Source organism: Crocuta crocuta, unplaced genomic scaffold (genome assembly GCF_008692635.1).
Source record: "Crocuta crocuta isolate KB4526 unplaced genomic scaffold, BGI_CrCroc_1.0 scaffold72, whole genome shotgun sequence".
NCBI lineage: Eukaryota > Metazoa > Chordata > Mammalia > Carnivora > Hyaenidae > Crocuta > Crocuta crocuta.
In genome coordinates, this window is record NW_027529427.1 from 9,583,042 (window position 1) to 9,604,017 (window position 20,976).

A 20,976-nucleotide genomic window follows, 5' to 3' on the forward strand; every position below is an offset into this window, starting at 1 on the left:
CACACACTGGCCAGTGACTGTCACAACACTCTAGTCAAAACTACTATTACTATTATTACACTGAGGGTCCTGAGTCTCTGTGATATTAAGTAATATGCCCAAAGGTTCAAATGAGGCAGACCCAAGACTAAACTCAGGGCTGTGTTACTTTGAAGCGTGGGCTCCTTCCATTAAAACACGCAGGGTGGAATTGTTAACTGCCCCTTACTCATGAACTATTTATTCTTCAATTGGGGTAATTGTATTTTTATGTGGGGCACAGAGAAAAGCAGGTTATGTGGATTCAAGGGGAAGCGCAGTTGCTCTGGGGACATTTAATTACCAAGAGTTGAGAAATTCTGTGCTAAATATTACATGACAGAGCCAAGGAGGGAAAAACCCAACAGGGATCAAATCAGAACAGTACCAGAAAAAAACACCCACATGGGAATGGGGGCTCATGCAGACGGGAATGCTATCTCTTGGGAATGCCGAGGACACTTGCCCCCCTCCCTTATCAGGGTACTGAGGGGCCCTTTCTCCACCACAGCTCTTTGCTCTTCATCTGCGTGATTCCATGGAACTTTTACTCTTAAGTCTGTTTTCTAATGTTAAATTATTCTTTCTGTTATTATTACAGGATCTCCCAAAGGTGCCTTTTTGGCAGATGGAAATCCTGGTACATGTCATTACATGTGGCCAAGGCAAAGGGTTTGTTTTAAGGTATATACCCTACTCTTCATTACAAAAATTCTTACCAGTGCATCATATAGCTCTCTTGATAATATATTTTTCATGTGTTGTACTATCTCACAGATAAAACTCAACTTGATCCTTAATAGTCAGCTGGGTCACCCTACTAAAATAGCTACCTCTTTGATGTTGGAAGTTACAAGGATTTCTAAAGCACTGGAGTCTGGTTGTGTTTTCTCTTAAGTCTCATGAAAGCTATGCTCTAGCTAACATTCTACCTTCCTTATCTGGCTGTCAACCTTCACATACCTGAGGGTGAAATCTCAGAAGGGGGTTAACTGTTGTGCAGTGGGCCTTAAGCAAACTATTTTAACTTACTGGTTTATGTATATGCCTCACCACCCAGGATTCTGTACATTTAACTATATATAATCTATCAAATCAATCCAGTTGTGGGGCTGATCTCTGAAATCATAAAAGGCAGGTAAAGAGAGAAGGATGGTTCAACAAGGTAAGCCAAGACCCTCCCTTCTCTCCTACTTCTTCCTCTTGCTACTCAATTCTGCCTACTGGCTCCACCTCTGTCCTCTTGAAGGGCTCTTTCATACATCTAACTCCTGTTCCCGGGGCTGAGTGTACCCCCAAACCAGAGGCTCTGCTAGGGAAGGGAATTATTCTAGTCATCTTTGTGTTTCTGGTGCCAACTGGTGTGTCAATAATGTGTATGACCAGGGTTAAAGTTTTAACCCTGTATCTAAACTAGAATATCACTTCACTATAATTTTAAGAAGTTAGTTGAACGTATTATGGCCTCAGTTTCCTCATAATGCAGAAACTTTAAGGCCTCTGTGGAGTGCCCCGAGAACAAATGGAAGATACCACCCTGTGGAAAGGACGAGTGTACCAAGACAGCAACTGTTCCCTTAGCGTCTGGAAAAGAGACATGACTATGAAGTTGCCAAGGTCTTAGAAGACCATGAGTTAAGGCTCTGAAAAGAGACTATCTCAAATAATCTGATGTCCAAAAGTAATGATTTCATTTCACAGTAGAGAGTGAGTTAGTTCCAGCAGCAGCTTAGAACTGCTTCTAGTAAGACCAGACCCAATAACAACAGGCTGCAGGGAGAGGTGGAAAGGCAGAGAAGTCCGAATGCAAGGCACTCCAAGCTGATGTGCGTTTCCCAAGATGGCAGGTTTAAATTCCTGTCCCTCTACTCCAGAGCAGAGTGCCAGCAGTACTTCAGTTAAGAGTGTATCCAAATGTGGCTCCCAGGTGGCTGACACATGGCCAGCTGCTCAGCTGAGAAAGTGGTTTTCAACTTCTCAGGGCTCTACCCGTAATCAGACTACTAATAAGGACAAACCCACATCCCCATGAAAGCCTCTCTGAAATAGGTTCCCTCTTAAAGATGCAAGATCTCAAACAGCAATCCCTTATCTAGCCAATGATATATTTTTGGAAAGGAACTAAAATCCCCTCCAGCAATGTCTACAACTACCACATCATACTCATATCTACAACGGTTACATCTTTGTTTTAATCTGTTAGAAGGTCATGGAGACTGCCCTGGAGAAGAAACAGTGCTGGGGACAGAGGCTCTAAAGGCTGATTGAATGGGGCACACTGACCCGGACTCCGAGAAGCTTTGCTAACGAAGGATGCTGCAGTATTGGCAGCAGGTTGGGGCTAGGATCCTCTGGGCCCCCATAAAACACTAGTCCGTGCACTGATTCCAAAAAAAAAAAAAAAAAAAATCAGACCCTTCCCTCCTGCAAATGGGTCATGAGGTGGCACTGAAGCCTATGGGGGATGGTGGTTGTGGGTCAAACCAGCACAGATGCAGACAGTCCATAGGACCATGTGTAACCCTAATTCTGCCTAAGATAAGGCTAACTGACAGCTGTTAAGGCCTGACTTTTGGGTTATGTGTTAATAATTTATTTTAATGTAAACCCTATCTATGATTGTTTTTACTTTCATTCTATGATGAGGAGCCCCCAGGGTATCATGAAATTAGTATGTGACGACATATCCCATCCATGCAGGCCGAGAAAAAAGCAATGTCAAATTTAGCCAAGCACTTGCAGAGACTTAACAATGCTTCAAAAGACCTGGCATTCAGTGCAGGTCAACTCACCCTAGCCCATTCCCCTAAAGACCAGAGACAGCCAAGCCCTTCTTACTGTTTTGTTCCCCTAATCTCTCCCCGCAATCAAATCTCCCCTTCTCCTAAACTTCTGCTGGTCAGAACACATCCCAATGGACTTTCTTGTCCTAACCCCACAGGATGCACAGACCAGAGCAGGAGACCATCAACTAGTCAGTAGAAACAGTCCTAATTCATTACTCACTCCAATTATTTCAGAATTTTCTGGAATCCCTACCAATGATAATAATATGTGATAGTCCTATAAATAAATAAACAAGTTTCTATACATTTCAGCTTATTTGCTTTTTATAACAACCATATGAAGTAGAGAAGAGCAGACTGCATTTTTTCGTTTTATAATTTCTTAAGTTAGGGGAACAGAAGCTCTGAGAGGGTAATGACCAAAGATGACACAGATAATAGGCTGCAGACTTGGAACTCAAATTAGCATCTTTTGTTATCAAGATCTATGCTTGTTCCATTTAGACCCAGGCCATTTCTCTGAGGATGTGGTCTCCCCAGAAGGATGAGCACATTCTGAGGGTGCAGGGACAATTAATTCACTGGGAAAAACACTAGACCTTCATTCTTTAAAAGTTGTGATTTTTTTTTAATGTTTAATTTTGAGAGAGAGAGAAACGGAGTGTGAGTGGGGGAGGGGCAAAGAGACAGGGAGACACAGAATCCTAAAGCAGGCTCCAGGTTCTAGGCGGTCAGCACGGAGCCCCACATGGGGCTCAAACTCACGAACTGCGAGATCATGACCTGAGTTGAAGTCAGACGCTTAACAGAAAGAGCCACCCAGGCGCCCTTAGACCTTTATTCTTAATTTATTTTTTTACCCTGCCTTCTAAATGTTTTATAAATGCCCAGTAGCAAATGCAAAGTTAGTGGGGTACCTGCAGGTACATAAATATGCTTATTTTGGAATGTAGGTGTTCATATTTTCCACAGGGGGAAGCAATAAAATTTAGAGACACTCCTGTAAGTCTCCAACATAGTCCTGTATCACCTTCATTATTCTCACTCTCTTTCCTGATCCCCTACTGGGAACAATAAAGCTGAGGTTAACTGTATATCAATGTCATGCCTTTTCTTCTTTTGGGGTGACATTTTCCTTCAGGTGTGACTTGGCAATAGCTGGAGACAGTTTTGGTTGTCATAACCTGGGGAGGGGAGCTGTACTGACCTCTAACGGCTAGAGGCCAGGGATATTACCAAATATCTTACAATGCACAGGACAGCCTCCACAAAGAGTTATCCAGACCAAAATGTCAACAGTGATGAGCTGGAGAAGTACTGGCCTAGAAGTTATATCAAACTATTTCTAATCTTCCACCAACAGTCCACCAAATATTCTGACTGTGGCTTGACTAGACTGGGTACATTAAGAACAAAGAGTAGTGAGCTTCACCTCTGCTGCCAAGGTAAGACACCTTGACCAATGGAAGTGTAATATACAAAGGGCCAACTGAGCACTGTCATGCTGAACAGACAGCTCTTGGCTTGCTGCCTACAGAGAGGAAATCTAGGGAAGATGTTCAGATGCTGAGTGAGGAGCTAGTTCCGATGCACACAATGAGCAGATGTACCATAAGTCGCTGCATGAGACATCTGGACTTTTCATCATCCTAAGGTACACCTCCACTTACAAACGATGACCTTGCTCACCCTCGGCAATGCCACTCAAGGACAACTTACCCACACGCCTATACTGCCACACTTATCTTATGTGTGAGCCCCACAATTAGGCCAAAGTAGGAATTAAAGGAGACTCCTCCTTTCACTCACTTTTAGCTAGAATAGCCTGTGACACGTTATGGGGGGACATCTCAGGAAACCAGGGAAAAAACTAGACTTGAAGACACAATGTGCAAAAACATATCTTCTTTCTTTTTCCACTTTCCAAAAACATCTTATCTACGAGCTCCAGGACCTCCCTATCCTGGCATGCCTTTCCAAAGCTGTGTCCAAATGTGTTCAGGACACTTCTTGAAATCATTTCTGTGCCGGCACCAAATTTTAACCAACAAGGCAAAACCAAAACTGTTCACCCGGAATGATATATACATTTAGTCCAAAGATTTAAGTCAGTCATTTGACATGTGAGTTGAGTCCAAAGCAGCCCAAACTTGTGTACATAAGAACATTCATGATTCTCTGACATCACAGGTGACTCTGCTCAAACTGTTGGTACAGAAAGAGGCACAGAATCATCTCTTTCTTCCCTCATACCCAAATTGTACCCAGGGCTTAGGGCAGGTAATTTCCTATGAGGACTGTTAATGATAGCTATAAAAGCAGTAAGAGAATGAAAATGTCAGCTCAACCATCCTGGGGCATTTCAAAAAAGTGTAATAAAATGAGATAGTAGAGACAGAGGATAAGCCAAGAGATTTATAAGTTGGAAGCAGTTACACTGAGGCCCAGGGAACAACAATAAACATCCCTCCCTGAACATAATTCCATCTCCTCCAGGTTGTCAGCAAGGTATGTTCCCATTTGGAGGGACATATGCCTGTTCTGGGCTTATTCTGAATAATACAACTTTAGGCTTGATTTTATCTGTAATGAGCAAAGATAGCTGACATGGAGAAAACAAAGATAAAATTTCATATTATTTACAGTCAATTCAGTGATTATTTTTCTCTTCCTCAATTTCTTTTGATGACTTTCCCCACACATCAGTGATGAAACTTTTCTCTCTTTAATATAGTATCTTCCCAAAGCCATGCTCGTAGCCCTGGGATCACTGCCCAGGAAACTGGAGGATGTATATTTCTCTGCACACTCACTGATTTATATAGCGCATTCACACATGTTTACAAAAATCCTATTTGTGAAGCTAAACATAGTGCTCTTCCTTTTTACCAAGTACTGACAAGGTGAGGTGACAGAGAACACGTGAAGGGAAGCTGTATGGCATAGTGTGTGAACAATGCTCTCAGATCTTCTGTATGGATTCTATCCTGACTCTGCATCGGCTGGTTATGTGGCCTTGACCAAGTTTGTTTGACTTCTGTGTGCCTATTTCCTCATCTGTAATATGATACTTCCCTCACAGGCTACTGTGAGGATCACATGAGTACTATACATAAATCTCCTAGACAATGCTTAGTACATAGTAAGTGCTAGGTTATTATTGGTTATTATCACTATTATGTGTCTTCCTACATTATTTTCCATGAGTTAGTACAACAAAGACTATGGTAAATTAACCAGTATTCATCACATGGAGGAAACAACAGGGGTTAGCTTCAAGCTTTAATCTCTATTTTTATTTGAGTTAATGACTTCAGCAGAGAAGGGGGCTCCCTTGATTATAAATACAGACAGCCCTCTGGCACAATATTTTCAGCAGCATGGAGGATGGCTGTCAGCTCTCAGCAATATAGTAAAGCCTTTAAGACTCTGGCTCTTAACTCCTACACACTGTCAATTCCCCGTTACCCCAGACGCGAAGTGCTGCCTACTTCTACAAAGCCCTTCACTGAGATTTGGACAGCTCTGAAGCCTCCTACCTTGCATCCTGTGTCCCACCGTTACTAGGCTTTTCTACCAATGCAATTTTCCCAAGAAAGGTGAACCAGCAAAAAGACAAGCAAGTAGCTGAGTTTAGAGTTATTCACAGTAGAGTAACTCTAGGAGAGAATATTTACTTTTAAAAGAAGAACCTACTAACTCAAACAATTCTTTTGTTGGTAAAACCAGGGAGAGAAATTTTACAGCTGGTGTGTCTCTAACCTGATCTTTCTAGATTCTCACTTAGTTCTAAAAAACAGGGAAACAATAAATAAGCTGTTGGGGCACCTGGGTGGCTCAGTTGGTTAAGCGTCTGACTTGATTTTGGCTCAGGTCATGACCTCAGGGTTCGTGAGTTTGAGCCCCGCATCCCACATCAGGCTCCAGGTTCTGCACTAACACTGAGGAGCCTGCTTGGGATTCTCCCTCTCTTTCCCTCTCCACCACTTGTGTGTGCATGTATGTGCAGACTCTCACTCCCTCTCTCTCTCAAAATACGTAAATAAACTTAAAAAAAAAGAAAAGAATAAATAAGCTCTTATAATCCTGTTCTAATCAATATCAGTCATTCATTGGTTATTGGGTTGAGCTCAGTCTAAGAAACTCACTATGGGTTAACTTTTAAAGACAAACTCTTCTCCCTAAACTTCCAGTTAGAGTCTACCTAATAATACTTTTTAGTTTCAGGTTTGATCTCTGAGCAGCTACCAAATATCAAGAGGATTACCCTCTCTGGAATTTACTTTCATACTATCCCTGGCTTTATTATAACCTTGAAAGAACATGAGAATTGAATGAAAACATATTTATTTAGGCCTTTGCCGGTGAAACAGCTCTGGTTTTGTCATATGTTTGCTGAGGAAACCAAAACTCACTGAGGTTCTGAGTTCTTCTGGTGCCCTTAGGTTCTTGCCTGGTAGTGGCGGTCTTTAGTAACTGAATTTGGGGCCCTTACTCTTTAGCTGAGTTCGTCTTTTTCTGGGAGTTAGCTTTAGTAGAAGCCCAGTAACACTAGGACACAGGGTACAGGGAAGGAGGCTTTTGAACCTTAGAGAGGCAGGTGGCCCTGGCTGTAAAGTTCTTCTGGCAACAGGGTGACTTACTACAATTACTGAAGGCCTACAATCCCAGGCAAGGACCTAAGAGAAATTAGGCTACACTATGAAACAGTGATAAAATGGAAATAATCCTGATATTTTATAAAAATACAGAATAAGGAATTCAATCACTTAATAGGCACATTTGGAACAGTTTCATATCGCTTCTTGGCCTTTTGGCTAAGATCAAGTGTGGAACAGTTTCATATGATTAATGTACAATCATGACAAGCTAGGTAAGAAAGAATAGAGGTGAAGAAAAAATAAAAGGCCAGTAGAAATTCTGACTCAATTGAAAAATTTTTCTACTAAATTATCCTAGGAAGGCCCCCAGAGACTTTGTTCCATAGCAAGGCAGAGCTGGGGCCCTGGACTCCCTTTCTGTTGAACTGTGTTCCAAAACTCTCTCTTTTATGCCAACGACGGGCCCCTGTGAGGGGTGAGGGATGTGAGCCTTCGTCATATTTTGGGAGCTCTTAGACTATACTTGTGCATACTGGTTGGGAGGAAAAGAACAACATCAAAGGCAAGGTCGAGTTTAGTTAGCTTGAGTTAGGGTTTGGGCACTGGCCCAAACTTTTACCCACTGTCCTTCCTGGAGGCCCATAAAAATGCCTCAAATATTCAAAACGTTCCTAAACTATACAAAGCTATGTGGAAGTTGACCCACAGGAAGTAAAAACGGAAACGGTGTTCATGTGGCTGGTGAAACCTGGAAGTAATTGAAGGAGCGTCACTTATGCTGGAGCCCCGCCTCTATCCTCAGGCATATGGAAGGTGTTTCTGCGCAAAAGCCTACCCTGTCCAGAATGTAAGGGTTGAAGAGACAACAAGCAATTGTGAAGAAAGAGCTATCAGCAGCCAACACACACAGCTGAGAATTATGAGAGAAACACAGCCCCATGGCCCAACCTAGGCAGGGAGCGCCAATTTGACTTCCCTCCCCCTCATTTCATTATGACTAATCTACTTGTTGGCACTTGCTGGATGCTTGGCTGGATGTGAGTTCCAAGGTAAGGACTGGTTTCAGAGTCTTGATGAGGTTTTGGAGCCTTGTGAAAGAGACTGGGATGCAGGGAGGATTCCTCCTGAAATCTCTGTCTGGCTGTTATATTTAAGACAGCCCCACATGGGCATTTTTCTTCCATTTGTACGTCAAGGGGGACCCCTGTGGAACCTGGGCCTTCCATGGCAGCATTTTGCCCTATTTTTCAGTATGAAAATAGAGTGGCCCATTTTCACTGTCCGTACTGCTTCCACATCTATACCACAGAATTCCTCCTAGGGAGTATCTAAATTAGTGACATCTTCAGGGAATTTATGAGAAAAAGAGAATGGATTTCAAGAAGTTTCAGAAAGAAACCGAGACCCAAAGGGAATTATTCAGGGTCTTCACAATGGGTGGCACAGAATCACATCAGTTGTCACCATCGTTCTGTTAGATGCCTTCGCACACCGTTCTGAACAATGCTGGCTCTCATCCCCTTTATTACTGGGGCATGGGAAAGGCAACAGAAGCAAAGTCAAAAATTTGGAAAGTATATACATATATCTATCCTTAGGGATTCTTAGTCAATTTATTAATTGTTTCTTACTGCATCCCTCACATCCCAATTCTTCTTCCAGCCTTTTGCAGGCACCAGGATAGACTGACTCATTTCAAAGAAAGGGGAACAATAGACCACAGACTTGGAGGCGGGGGTGGGAGGGCACTCAAACTCTCTGTGGGGATAAATTCTGAACCAGCCATGCTCTGAGGATTAAAATGGTACAAACAACAGTGTTCTGAAAGAGCTACAGGCTCCCTGACAAGGCAGTCTGGTAATCTAGAATGCCAAGAGAACCCAGCACTCTGCTTCTCGACTCTGTGGGTGAGCCTGAGAACTCTGCGTCCTAAGCAGAGGCTGCTTCAGAGCAGAGGAGGCCAGGAAGGCCTTTTAAACAACAGACACCCTATTTCCTAGAAGAGCCCAGTGGGAGCAGACTTGCTGAGTGCTACCCCACCAGTTGCCCTCTTTTGGCCCAATTTAGCACCAAAGCTGGGCTGTGCCACTGGTCAGTATGCCAACACAGCATAAAAGGCTACCACTGCTGTGTGTTGTGAGAAGGGGACAGATTCATCTCTCCAGGCTTGAGTGGCCAAGCAGAACTGGATATCTTAGCTCAGTGTCCAGGTCACAGCAAGGACAGCACGAGAGAGACATCTCTGGGGGGAACAGCTGGGGGGAACAGAAGAAGCACCTTCAGTGTCACCGGGAGTGAGGTCATTGTGCCTTAGGCAAAAGCCTCAAAGCTGAGGAGAGAACCATAACTGCCCCCTGTTCCCCACAGCAGTGTGCTAGAGTCAGGCACAGAAAAGGCAGGCACCTGGCTCTGTGTCCCCACGGCAGACATGGGCTCAGCGTGCATTTTCATCCCTCCATCTGCTCTGGCCCTCAGGTCCCTCACACTGGCTGACTGGATGTGGGGCACAGGTGGAGTCTTTTCGCTCCTTTCTATCTGCAGCTGCTACAGAACAAAATGTCTTCCACGATGCCAGTTCCCGTGAACAGAGGCCTTCTGTTAACAACAATCTATATTTTAGGTATAAACACCCCGTTTTCCCATTATGATACATCTACACTCTCTTCTGACCCCACCCGAGAAGTGATAGTCCCGAGGCACAATGGCTTTCAGGCCCACTCCTGAGACCTGAGAAGCTAACCCCTTTCCCACCCTCCAAACAGGAAAAAGGGAAGGAAAAGAAAAACTCAGAAACCTGAAGATTGTTTGGAATTTATTCTCTTAAATAAGAATGGTAACATTTGTTAAAAAAAAAAAAAATTAAAAGCACAACACCTTAGTTTCACAGTAACGGCAAAAACAAAGTTACACAATGAAATTAAAAAACTCACAAAGAAACACACTAAAAACTCACATCACAGATTAAAAACAAGGGCAAAAATAAAGACTTTAGGGAAGGCCAGAAGTGGACAGGTGATGTGTTCCTTGGCACAGCTGGTCCTCCCTTGCTCTGGCATCTCTGTACCACTGCCGTGGGAACCCGCCTCGCTGCCATCCCCCCCTACCTCCACCCCAAGCTGAATGGCCCAGGAAAAAGGGAACTCCTTAATTCACTGGTCAGGCCTTCAAGACCATGGTAAGGACCCTTTAGGAGGGACTGAAAAACGGTCCACACCAAACACCAAGAGACAACAGAGAAGTTACAATAACTAACCCAGTGTAACTGATCTAAAAGCCTGGAACCAAAACAGAGGTAAGGTGGGGGGTTTGGTCCTCTGTGTTTTTTTGCAACAGAAGCCCTGCTTTCCTAGTCTGCTCCTGAATCGACTTTCTGAGGTTGGGAATGTGTGCTGCTCATTTTGTGAGATACCCACGCACCCCCACCACCCTCAGTCTCCACCTCCACAGGTGTGCTGGCTGCTCTGCTCCCCTAAATCCTGACCAGAACTGTAACCCAGGCCAGTGGTATGGTTCCCCAATCTGAAAGGTCCCTTGATTTCCAGAACCAAGGAATAAGAAGCTTCAGAAACAGCTTCATTATTGTTATTATTATTTAGAACACAATATATAAATATCTACTTGTATATATGAAATTAAACCTATATAAATATACATGTGTTGTATGTATTAATATTCATACATCACCATCAAACTAAGACTCTTGGGGGAGGGTTGGGGAGTTCAGCTGGTCTGTAAGATTCTCTTTGCTCTTATTAAGAGGTTTCCCAGAAATGCCTATAGGGGAAGGGGGCTTGGGAAGCAGTGAGATTTCCTAACTTCATCCCGATAGGCAGGAACCCCAGGAGGGCATGGAATTCCTCGTACCGCATAGCTATTCTAGCTGTAGTGGGAAATGCCTGCATTTCCTAACGGCCCATGTGGCATCTGAACTATGGAATCTAATGGTGATCATGCAAGGGTTGTCTAGGGACAGGGAGCAGGCGTCCGCCACTTGCAATCTGCTGGGCAGCTTTTAAAGTTAACACCATCTTTTCTATCCCATCTCTGTGATCTATACTAGAAAAAGCTCTTCTCTTCCCTTGTGACTCCCATAGCCTTTATGATCCATTTTTGATTGTCTTCTATATGCTATGTGGACTGTAAAGGGGATTCCTCTAACAAAGAAAGGATCCAAAAAACCTGCAGTTGAGGGTCTTGTATTCAAGGGGAAGATAACTCATTTAGGGTTTTTCTTTCTCTACCTATTGTTGTCCCAACTTTTCTTAAAGGCAGGGCAGGTGCTTGGAGGCCAGGGTAAGAAAATCTGTGCCAGGGCCACTAACCTATTAAGTATAAGAAGCTTGGAAACAAAGCACTTACAGACTTTGGGAACAGAAAAGAGGGTTTCTATGTTAAAAGCACATTATAAACAACAGTACTGTAAACAGTGTCCTCTTCCAAACACTAAATGAGCAGCAGTTACAGATTAGGTTACCAAAGAAAGACAACACTGCAAAGCAGGCTGAAAGCAGGTTCTCTTAACTTGCGGGTTGTTTGGGTTCTTGGCAACAGCAGTGATTTTGGTATAACAGGAAAAGAACATAAGGGAAAAGAGGGTAATGCCACAAATACAGAGGTGGCACAGAGAAAAAGCACAGCAGGTCAAGTGCTAGTCATAGCTTTTCCAGCTCTGCCTCCTGGGGGATGGGGATCTAGGAAGATGGTTTATTTATACACAGTGGAATCAAGTTCATTCATTTATAGCCTCTTCTGGTCTAGAGTGCCAGAGAGGAGATGTACCATGGTCTGGGTTAATGACCATTATCCATGACACATATTCTGGAACCCTGAAATACCTGAGTTTTTCTGAAGCTTTTCAAAAGGAAATTCTAGGTAAGCTTTCATTTGAGATTTAAAGAAAGATATCCCTATCAAAGGAAAGAAAGAAATCTACTTCATACCAACTATAAAATACCACCCATAATTCCATTCCTTTTCTACAGAGGCTAGCAAAGGTTAAGACACCTCCCAGGGGAAGTGCTGGTGCTCTGGATCAAATTCAGAGCTGTAACTTCCAAAAGCCCAAGTCTCTAGGAGCAGATACTAACTGAATCCCATCAGCCCTAACCTCTGGTCTTCCTGCTGTCTTAGAGGGTACCTTAAAGCGGGGGACAGTGCCTGCCTCATTCATTTTAGGGGCTCAAGTGGTGATTCCTTGGGATGTCACATCTTAAACCCCTCATGCTAGCACAGGCAAGTCACCTTCAGAATCAAGAACCACAGGGGCTGAGACATCCTCAGGGCTTGGATTCTTTCTTCACATTGCCAACTCTCATCTCTTTGCTTTGTAGAATATTCTTCTCCTTCTCTATGGAACCCTTTAATTCATTAGAACTGCTAAGAACCTGAGATCCATTATGCTTTCACACTAGACAGTAAGAATGGCAAAGTGAACCACATGGCAAAGTGAACAAATTTGGCTTGTTCAGAAATGACCTGAACCTCGTTGTGTTTCTTTTTAAAGAATGTTCTGCACTTGATACCCCCAAACCAAGCTCATTTCTTTGAGTCATTCTACTGGGTAGCCAAGTTCCTTGGAAAGTCCACCTCTGCTGGGTGAGGCCTACCTAGACTGATGAGGTGGTGCTTTCACCTGGTCACATGCACATGCTAGGGCCCAGAGCTGACTTCTCGGTCTAGATCCCTGTGGTAATTTTTCTCTGCCAGCACTCCCCCCGCTGGTGCTCTGAGAGTGTCAACTGCAAAAGGCTGCCAGCTTTTCAGGGGGAAAGACAGATTACAAAGGATTTCAAGGCTATAGAAGGTTTCAAAGTCATTTGTGGCTTAAACATTCCTATAAAATGTTGGTCCAATTGGCAGGGCACTTAAAAAGTTTCCCTGGATTATATGAAGGGCACACAGGAGGAGAGTCCGAATTTTCCCTAGCTTAGCTGGGGTTTGCAGGGTCTCGGCCTCTAAATCATGCCCCCTCTGGGCACATTCTCCCTTTCTCTAGTTCTTAAGCATAGGGAAAGAAGCAACTCTAAAAACTTCTCATTTGACAGTGGAGTGGATAATTCTTCTCTTTTCCAATTTGGAAATTTCACTACCAACACCTTCTCCATAGTTTCTAGCATTAGCTGATAATCTTTAGTTTTTATATGGTAATTTTCATGAGTTTGTAAATGGCTTCTTGAGACATATCTGTTGTAAAAAATAGAAAAAGTGTGAGATCTAGAAATATGGCCCTGTTGACTTGCTCTCTCACCTACACAATGATCCTGGGCTATGTTTAGTCTGCGGCCGCAATGAAGGTATTGGACTACCCAACAGTTTGTGGCACACATCTCACAGGCTGGCTTGACATGTAGCAGAGAGAGGCAATTTTAAGGAAAAAACTACAGTTCTTCACAACAAACCTAATGTCCATGAGCCCATGAGTTAAAACCAGAATAAATGTGTTTTTTAGAGGTAGAGACAGTGTCATTCACCTCCCGACACAAGGAAATGATTAGTGGAAATGGAACAAATTAGGGCTTGGTTCTCATTAGAAGTTCAAATGCCCCAAAGTGATCAGGACAGGGCATGTCCTTTAGTGGGTTGCAGGTCAAACAGAAGAGCAGTGTTAGCTTATCTAGATACCTAAATAGGGAGGGGGATGCAAGAATTTCAAGTTTAGGTGAACATAAATCCAGATCATGGGGCCTTATTGCAATTCCATGCTCTGTCAAAGGAGTCCAAGACAAGAAGGCCCTGCGATTCTACATTCTCACTCGGGTCAGTGATAAAAGCAGCCTATTCTGAATTCCTGTTTACCTGGATGGGGCCTAGACCAGCCACCCCAGTGTGTCTGATGGGTGTGGACAGGCCCCAGGGCTATAGCAACAAAATATTCTGAGGTTCTGAAAAGACATTACCGAGGCTCAGGTGATCCCGCTTACTGGACGGTGCCCCTACTGGCTCACGGTCTGCCAGTGAAACTCCCCTCTGATTTGTACCAGCACCTCCGACAGGCCATAGAGAAAGGGGACTCCAAATGCAAGCAGCTGGCACATGAAAAAGGAGTCCAAAGGGTTTTGGGCCACTTGATGCCCAATCGAAGAAATGTTGCTTTGGAGGTGCTGGCTCATCCCCTTGGCCTTGTCACAGAGGCCAAGAGAGTGACGCGCCACCCAGCCAAACAAGGAAGTGAGGCTACCTGGGGTTCTCTCAGCAGGGCTGGCAATGGCGCTGGCCCGTCCATTTGTGTCCACAGTGGGGCCATCCTGCAGGGGTTCTCTGGCCTCCTAGGAGAGTCCGCAAGAAAAAGAAGAGTGACTGACTGAAGCACTCAAATCTTAGGAGGCAGTGGCACCTGCCTGGCTGGTTTGTTGCTCCCACCAGTCAATCCAGGCTGTATCACAGGATGTATTTCATGTAGATACCACCAGGAGTCAAAATCTACGTCTACCTTTTCCCATAAGTCCCTCTGCAATTAACAAAAGCCTCTCAAGGACATGTTAGCCTGCATGCTGACAAGGTAACATCATGCAGCAAACAGAATAGCTGGTTCACCTTGACAAAGACAGGTGGAGGAGCTAGTTACTCTCATTTAAAAAAAAAAAAAAGAAGAAGGAAAAAAGGTACTTTGGCAAATAATTCACAGAACAAAGAAAGTGAAAGAAACTGACAAGCAGAGCAGATTATTTACAGCCACGTTCCTTTTCAGGGTGTCCTTCTCTCAGAAAGATGCTTATTTACAATGACAAAAATCTTTTATACAGAGTGAGCAGGAGGGAGCTCTAATCTAGTCTCTCAAATCCAACTCAGGTGGTGCATGGAACATTACCTTAGTCAAATGCAACATCAGATTATACATGAAAAGTTGGTTTCCTCCCCAAATGGCGTGTGACCATCTCTCAGTCCCTTCCCACCCACAGGAAAGGCAATTTAGTGGCCATTCGGCAGGCCCTGCTGGCCACACCTTCACCTGTCATTGTGCAGAAATGCTCCTGCTGCTTCTCCCCCACTTACAGATAGATTACCATTACCTTTCCAGACAGAGGAGCCACTGCTGGTCTCTTCCTCTGTGCGGAGCCAGAGAGTCGATAACAGTAGTGTGGTTTGCAGTAGAATTTACCTGTGCAGAAGAGGCAGGAGAAAAGTAAGTGAGACTCTTAATTCTGAACTTGACTCCCTGGTCTTAGCACACTCCTATCTCTCTCCTTTAGCCACAGGGTTCCGTCACTACTGCCCAGGGTTCTTGTCCAAGGAGGCCAAGCCCTCCCTACAAACTTTGATTTCAGCCCTCCTCCCTCTTTTGCCTGAAGGGGGTGGGGGTTTCTTTTGGATATCTGAAGGCCATTGAGCCATCACCCAATCAGTGCCCAGAGTAAAGACTGCATGGCAAGGCCAGCAAACAAAGTGGCAGTGTGTGTAGAACAAAGATGTGGTCACATGGAAAGCTGGGAGTAACATTTCTGGGGAAACCAAGAATGAACATAAGCGCAGGGTGGAGGCGTGAAGACTGCAGGGGGTGGGGCGGCATTGAGCCCCTCTGCTGCTCCCCTCTCCCACAACTATCCACAAGTCAGCGTTACGACCCCTTAGTGGGTAGGACCAGCATTAAAAACCAATACAAAATAAAATCAAACAATCCTGCAATGTACTACGAATAGAATGAACCACAACAGAATGCATTAAAGTGCACTGTGGCATGATTAGAGTTAAGTATTAGTCCTTAGAGCTTTCAGTTGTGTTTACAGGTGTTTACTGGATCCTAACGTAACATGTATTTTCTTTTGCAGCTGTGGTCCAAAATCTGAAAAACACTGATCTTGGCTTTTCCCATGACACTGGTAGTGGGAGTCAGTCACAAAGGGTCATTTTTTTTAATCCTCCTTACTCCCACTTTAAAAGAGCCAAGGCTTTTGAAAATTAAAGGACAGACCCTATTATAGAAACTACTAAAACAGGAGTAATCCCACTTATCTTTTTCATTTGTAAAGGGTACACCTCTGACAAACGAACTTTTCTGCTCTCAAAGTTAAAATAAGAGAACCTAACCAGAAAAACAATTTTAAAAAAACACTGAAAACTAAGAGCTGGCTTCTTTTTAAACATTTTTTTAAGTGTTTTATTTCTGAGAGAGAGAGAGAGGCAATGTGAGCAGGGGAGGGTCAGAGAGAGAGGGAGACACAGAATGAGAAGCAGGCTCCAGGCTCTGAGCTGGCAGTCAGCACAGAGCCCGACGCAGGGCTTGAACTCACCAACTGTGAGATCATGACCTGAGCCAAAGTCGGACGCTTAACTGACTGAGCCACCCAGGCGCCCCTAAGAGCCGGCTTTATGAAAAGATAAACAAAATGGACAAACCTTTATTATACTAATTCAGAAAAATAGAAGACTCAAAAAAATAAAATCAGAAATGAAAGAGGAGACATTACAAGTGATACCATAGAAATAGGAAGGATCATGAGAGGCTACTACGTATAATTATACACCAACAAGCTGGATAACCTAGAAGAAATGAACAAAGTCTGAAAAATATACACCATATCAAGACTGAATCAGCAAGAAAGAGAAAATCTAAATAGACCAATACTGAGTAAGGGGACTGAATCAGTAATCAAAAGCCTCCCCAAACAGAAAAGTCCAGGACCAGATGGTCTCACTGGTGAATGCCACCATTTATTTTTTTATTAAAAAAATTTTTTTAATGTTTATTTTCTTTGAGAAAGCGAGCACGCGTGTGTGTGCGTGAGTCGGGGAGGGGCAGAGAGAGGGAGGGAGACACAGAATCCCAAGCAGGCTCCATCCTCTAAGCTGTCAGCACAAAGCCTGCTGCGGAACTCGAACCCATGAACTGTGAGCCAAAGCCAGATGCTCAACTGATTTTGAGCCACCCAGGCACCCCCCACCCCCACCCAAACATTTATAGAAGAATAGAAATCCTTCTCAAACTCTTCCAAAAAACTAAACAGGAGGGAATACCCCCCAACTTGTTTTATGAGGCCAGAATTACCCTGATACCAAAGCCAGATAAGTATACTACAAGAAAAGAAAATTACAGATCAATAGCCCTGATGAATACAAATGAAAAATTCTCAACCAAATATTAGCAAACCCAATTCAACAGCACATTAAAAGGATCATTCACCACAACAAAGTAGGATTTGTCCCTGGGATGTAAGGATGGTTCAATATACACAAATCAATAAATGTGATACAACACATACACAGAGTGAAAGATAAAAATCTTATCTCAAAAGATACACAAAAAGCATTTAACAAAGAATAACACCCTTTCATGATAGAAACACTCAACAAATTGTGTATAGAAGGAACATAGCTCATTACAAGAAAGATCATATGCAACAAAACCACAGTGAACATCATTCTCAGGGTAAAAGGTTGAAAAAAATTTTTTTCTCTAAGATGAGGAATACAAGGATGCCCATTCTCACCACTCCTATTCAAAAAGTACTAGGAAACCTAGTCAGAGTAATCAGGTAAGAGAAAGAAATAAAAGGCATCCAAATAAGAAAGGAAGAAATAAAAGTGTCTTTGTTTGAAGATGCTGATCTTACATATGAAACATCCTAGACTAGACTCCACCAAAATACTGCCAGACCTAATTAACAAATTCAGTAAAAATGCAGGATATAAAATCAACACACAGAAAGGAACTGTTTCTTTTTTTTAAAGTTGATCTACTTATTTTGAGAGAGAGAAGGGGGGAGAGAGAGAGAGGGAGCGGGGGAGGAGCAGACAGAGAAGGAGAGAGAGAATGCTAAGCAGGCTCCACGCTGTCAGCGCAGAGCCTGACACAGGGTTTGATTTCAAACCTGTGAGATCATGACCTGAGCTGAAATCAAGAGTCAGATGCTTAACCGAATGAGCTACCCAGGCTCCCGGAAAGCAATCATTTCTATACATTAACAACAAAACATCTGAAAAAGTAAAGAAAACAATCCCATTCACACTAGCATCACAAACAACAAAATACTTAGGAATAAATCTAATCAAGGAAGAGAAAGGCCAACACACTGAAAACTACAAGACTTTGGTAAAAGAAATTTAAGAAGACACAAAGAAGGGATATCTGGGTGGCTCAGTCAGTTAAGTGTCTGACTCTTGGTTCTTAAGTGTCATGATCTTATGGTTCATGAATTTGAGCGTCACATCAGGCTCTCCACTGACAGCACAGAGCCCGCTTCAGATTCTCTCTTTGTCCCTGCCCTGCTCTTGCTCTCTCTCGCAAAATAAATAAATAGATAAATAAAAATAGACAGTAAAAAAAAAAAAAAAGACACACAGGGAAAGATATCCATGAATTAATACTGTTAAAATGTCCATATTACCCCAAACCTATAGATTCAATGCTATTTCTATCACAATTCCAGTGGCATTTTTCACAGAAATAGAAAAAACAACCCTAAAATTTGAATAGAGCCACAAGAGACACTGAATAGCTAAAGCAATCCTGAGAAAGAAGAACAAAGCCAGAGGCAGCATCTTCCTGATTTCAAACTAATCACAAAACTTTGTGATTACACAAAGCTATAGTAATCAACATAGTATATGAGACTGGCATAAAAACAGACACACAGACCAATGGGAAAGAATCAAGAACCTAGAAATAAACCCCACATATACAGATAACTAATATTTGAGAAGGGAGCCAAGCACACTGGATGGGGAAAGGAGGGCTCTTCCCAACAGTGTTGGGAAAACTGGATAACCACATGCAGAAGAATGAAATTGACCCGTCTTATACCACTCACAAAAATGAACTTGCAATGGATTAAAGACTTAAGTATAAGTCCTGAAACCACAAAACTCCTATAGGAAAACAGGGGAAAAACTCCTTGACAGTGGTCTTGGCAGTGATTTCCTATATAGGACAGCAGAAGCACAAGCAACAGAAGCAGAAACTACAGAAGTGGGATGACGTCAAAGCTGAAAGTTCCTACATGGTAAAAGAAACAAATCAACAAAATGAAAAAGCAATACTTCTCTCTACAGAATAGGGAAAACATTTGCAAATCATATATCTGACAAGGGGTTAATATCCAAATACATGAAGAACTCATACAACTCAACAGCAAAAAAGCTAACAACCTGATTAAAAAATGGGCAGAAGAACTGAAGGGACAGTTTTCTAAAAAAGATATGCAAATGGCCAGCTGGTAGATGAAAAGGTGCTCAACATTACTAATCATCAGGGAAATGCAAATCGAAACCCAGGATATCCCCTCACACCGGTTATAATGCTACCATCAAAAAGAGAAGAGTTAAGTGTTGGTGAGGGTTTGGAGAAAGGGGAACCCTAATGAACTTCTGGTGGGAATGTAAATTGGCGCAGCTACTCTGGAAAACAGTATGGCTGTTCCTCAATAAATTAAAAATAGAACTACCATATGGTCCAAAAATTCCACCTCTGGGTATACAGTCAAAGAAATGGAAAATCAGGATCTTGTACAGTTTCCACACTCCCATGTTCATTACTCACAATACTCAGCATTACTCACAATAGCCAAGATATGGAAACAACCTTAAATGTCTGTCAATGAATGGATGGATAAAAAAGATGTGGTACATGTACACAAGAGAATATTAGCTATGAGAAAGAAGGAAATCCTGCATTTGTAACAACTTAGATGGACCCTGAAGGCACTATGCTAAGTGAAGTAAGTCAGATAGTCAAAGACAAAAACTGTATAATCTCACTTATATGTGTTAGTCTAAAAAAAAGACAAACTGACGAGATAGCAGAATGGTGGTTGCCAGGGGTTAAGGGGTGGGGAACAGGAGGAGATACCAGTCAAAGGGTACAAACTTCCAGTCATAAGATTAACAAGCTTGGGGATCTAATGTACAACAGGGTGATTATAGCTAATCATGCTGTATTATATGCTTGAATGCTGCTAAAAGAATGGACCTTGAAAGTTCTTATCACACACAAAAAATAGTAACTATGTGATGGGATGAAGGTGGTACCCAATACTACGATGGTAATCATTTTAAAATTTATAAAAGTATGTCAAAGTATATAATCAACACACTGTATGCCTTAACTTATGTAATTCTATGTGTCAATTATATCTCAATAACGCTAGAAAAAAAAGGGGAGGACCTAAAAGTTAAAGGAAATAAAAATGAGATGGACTTCTTTCTTTTTTCCTCTTTACTTGATGCTCTGATTACTGTATCTTTCTTCTTTTCCTTCAAAGTAACTGATTTCTCTGTTCTTTTACCTGTACTTTGCTTCCCAACATGAAATCTTTTAGAAAAATATAGTTTATGGACTTTCATAATTTCAAATGATATTCACATATATAATATGTTTTCTGAAACAGAATTTCCCACTAGCTATTGGCACTTAATCAGAACTCAGAGACACTACATCTATTGTCAGGAACACTGACAGCCAAAGGACCATCAATCAATCTCACTGCTTTCTCCTCTCTGAGGGGAGATGAACTGGGTTATTTTTTTCAGCTTAGACAATCTGTAATAAACAATTTCACTTTTGTGAATTTTGGCAAAGAGAGAAAATGTAATTAGGACAAGACAAAACTTATTAGTGCTTGGCTCATATACTACTTTTT

The 20,976-nt window shown here is 42.6% G+C and overlaps 1 protein-coding gene across 5 annotated transcripts in view; it reads right to left on the minus strand.

Annotated features, from left to right (window-relative positions):
* The window catches only part of MICAL3 (microtubule associated monooxygenase, calponin and LIM domain containing 3), a 267,770-nt gene that overhangs the window by 61,853 nt on the left and 184,941 nt on the right, over positions 1-20,976 (minus strand). For all 5 annotated transcript variants that reach the window (XM_077759278.1, XM_077759277.1, XM_077759276.1 and 2 more), the window contains 2 exons: positions 15,415-15,503; positions 14,583-14,670 (listed from right to left, as the gene is read on the minus strand). In XM_077759278.1, the coding sequence (XP_077615404.1) occupies positions 14,583-14,670; positions 15,415-15,503 (177 nt within the window). The remainder of the gene's footprint in view (positions 1-14,582; positions 14,671-15,414; positions 15,504-20,976) is intronic.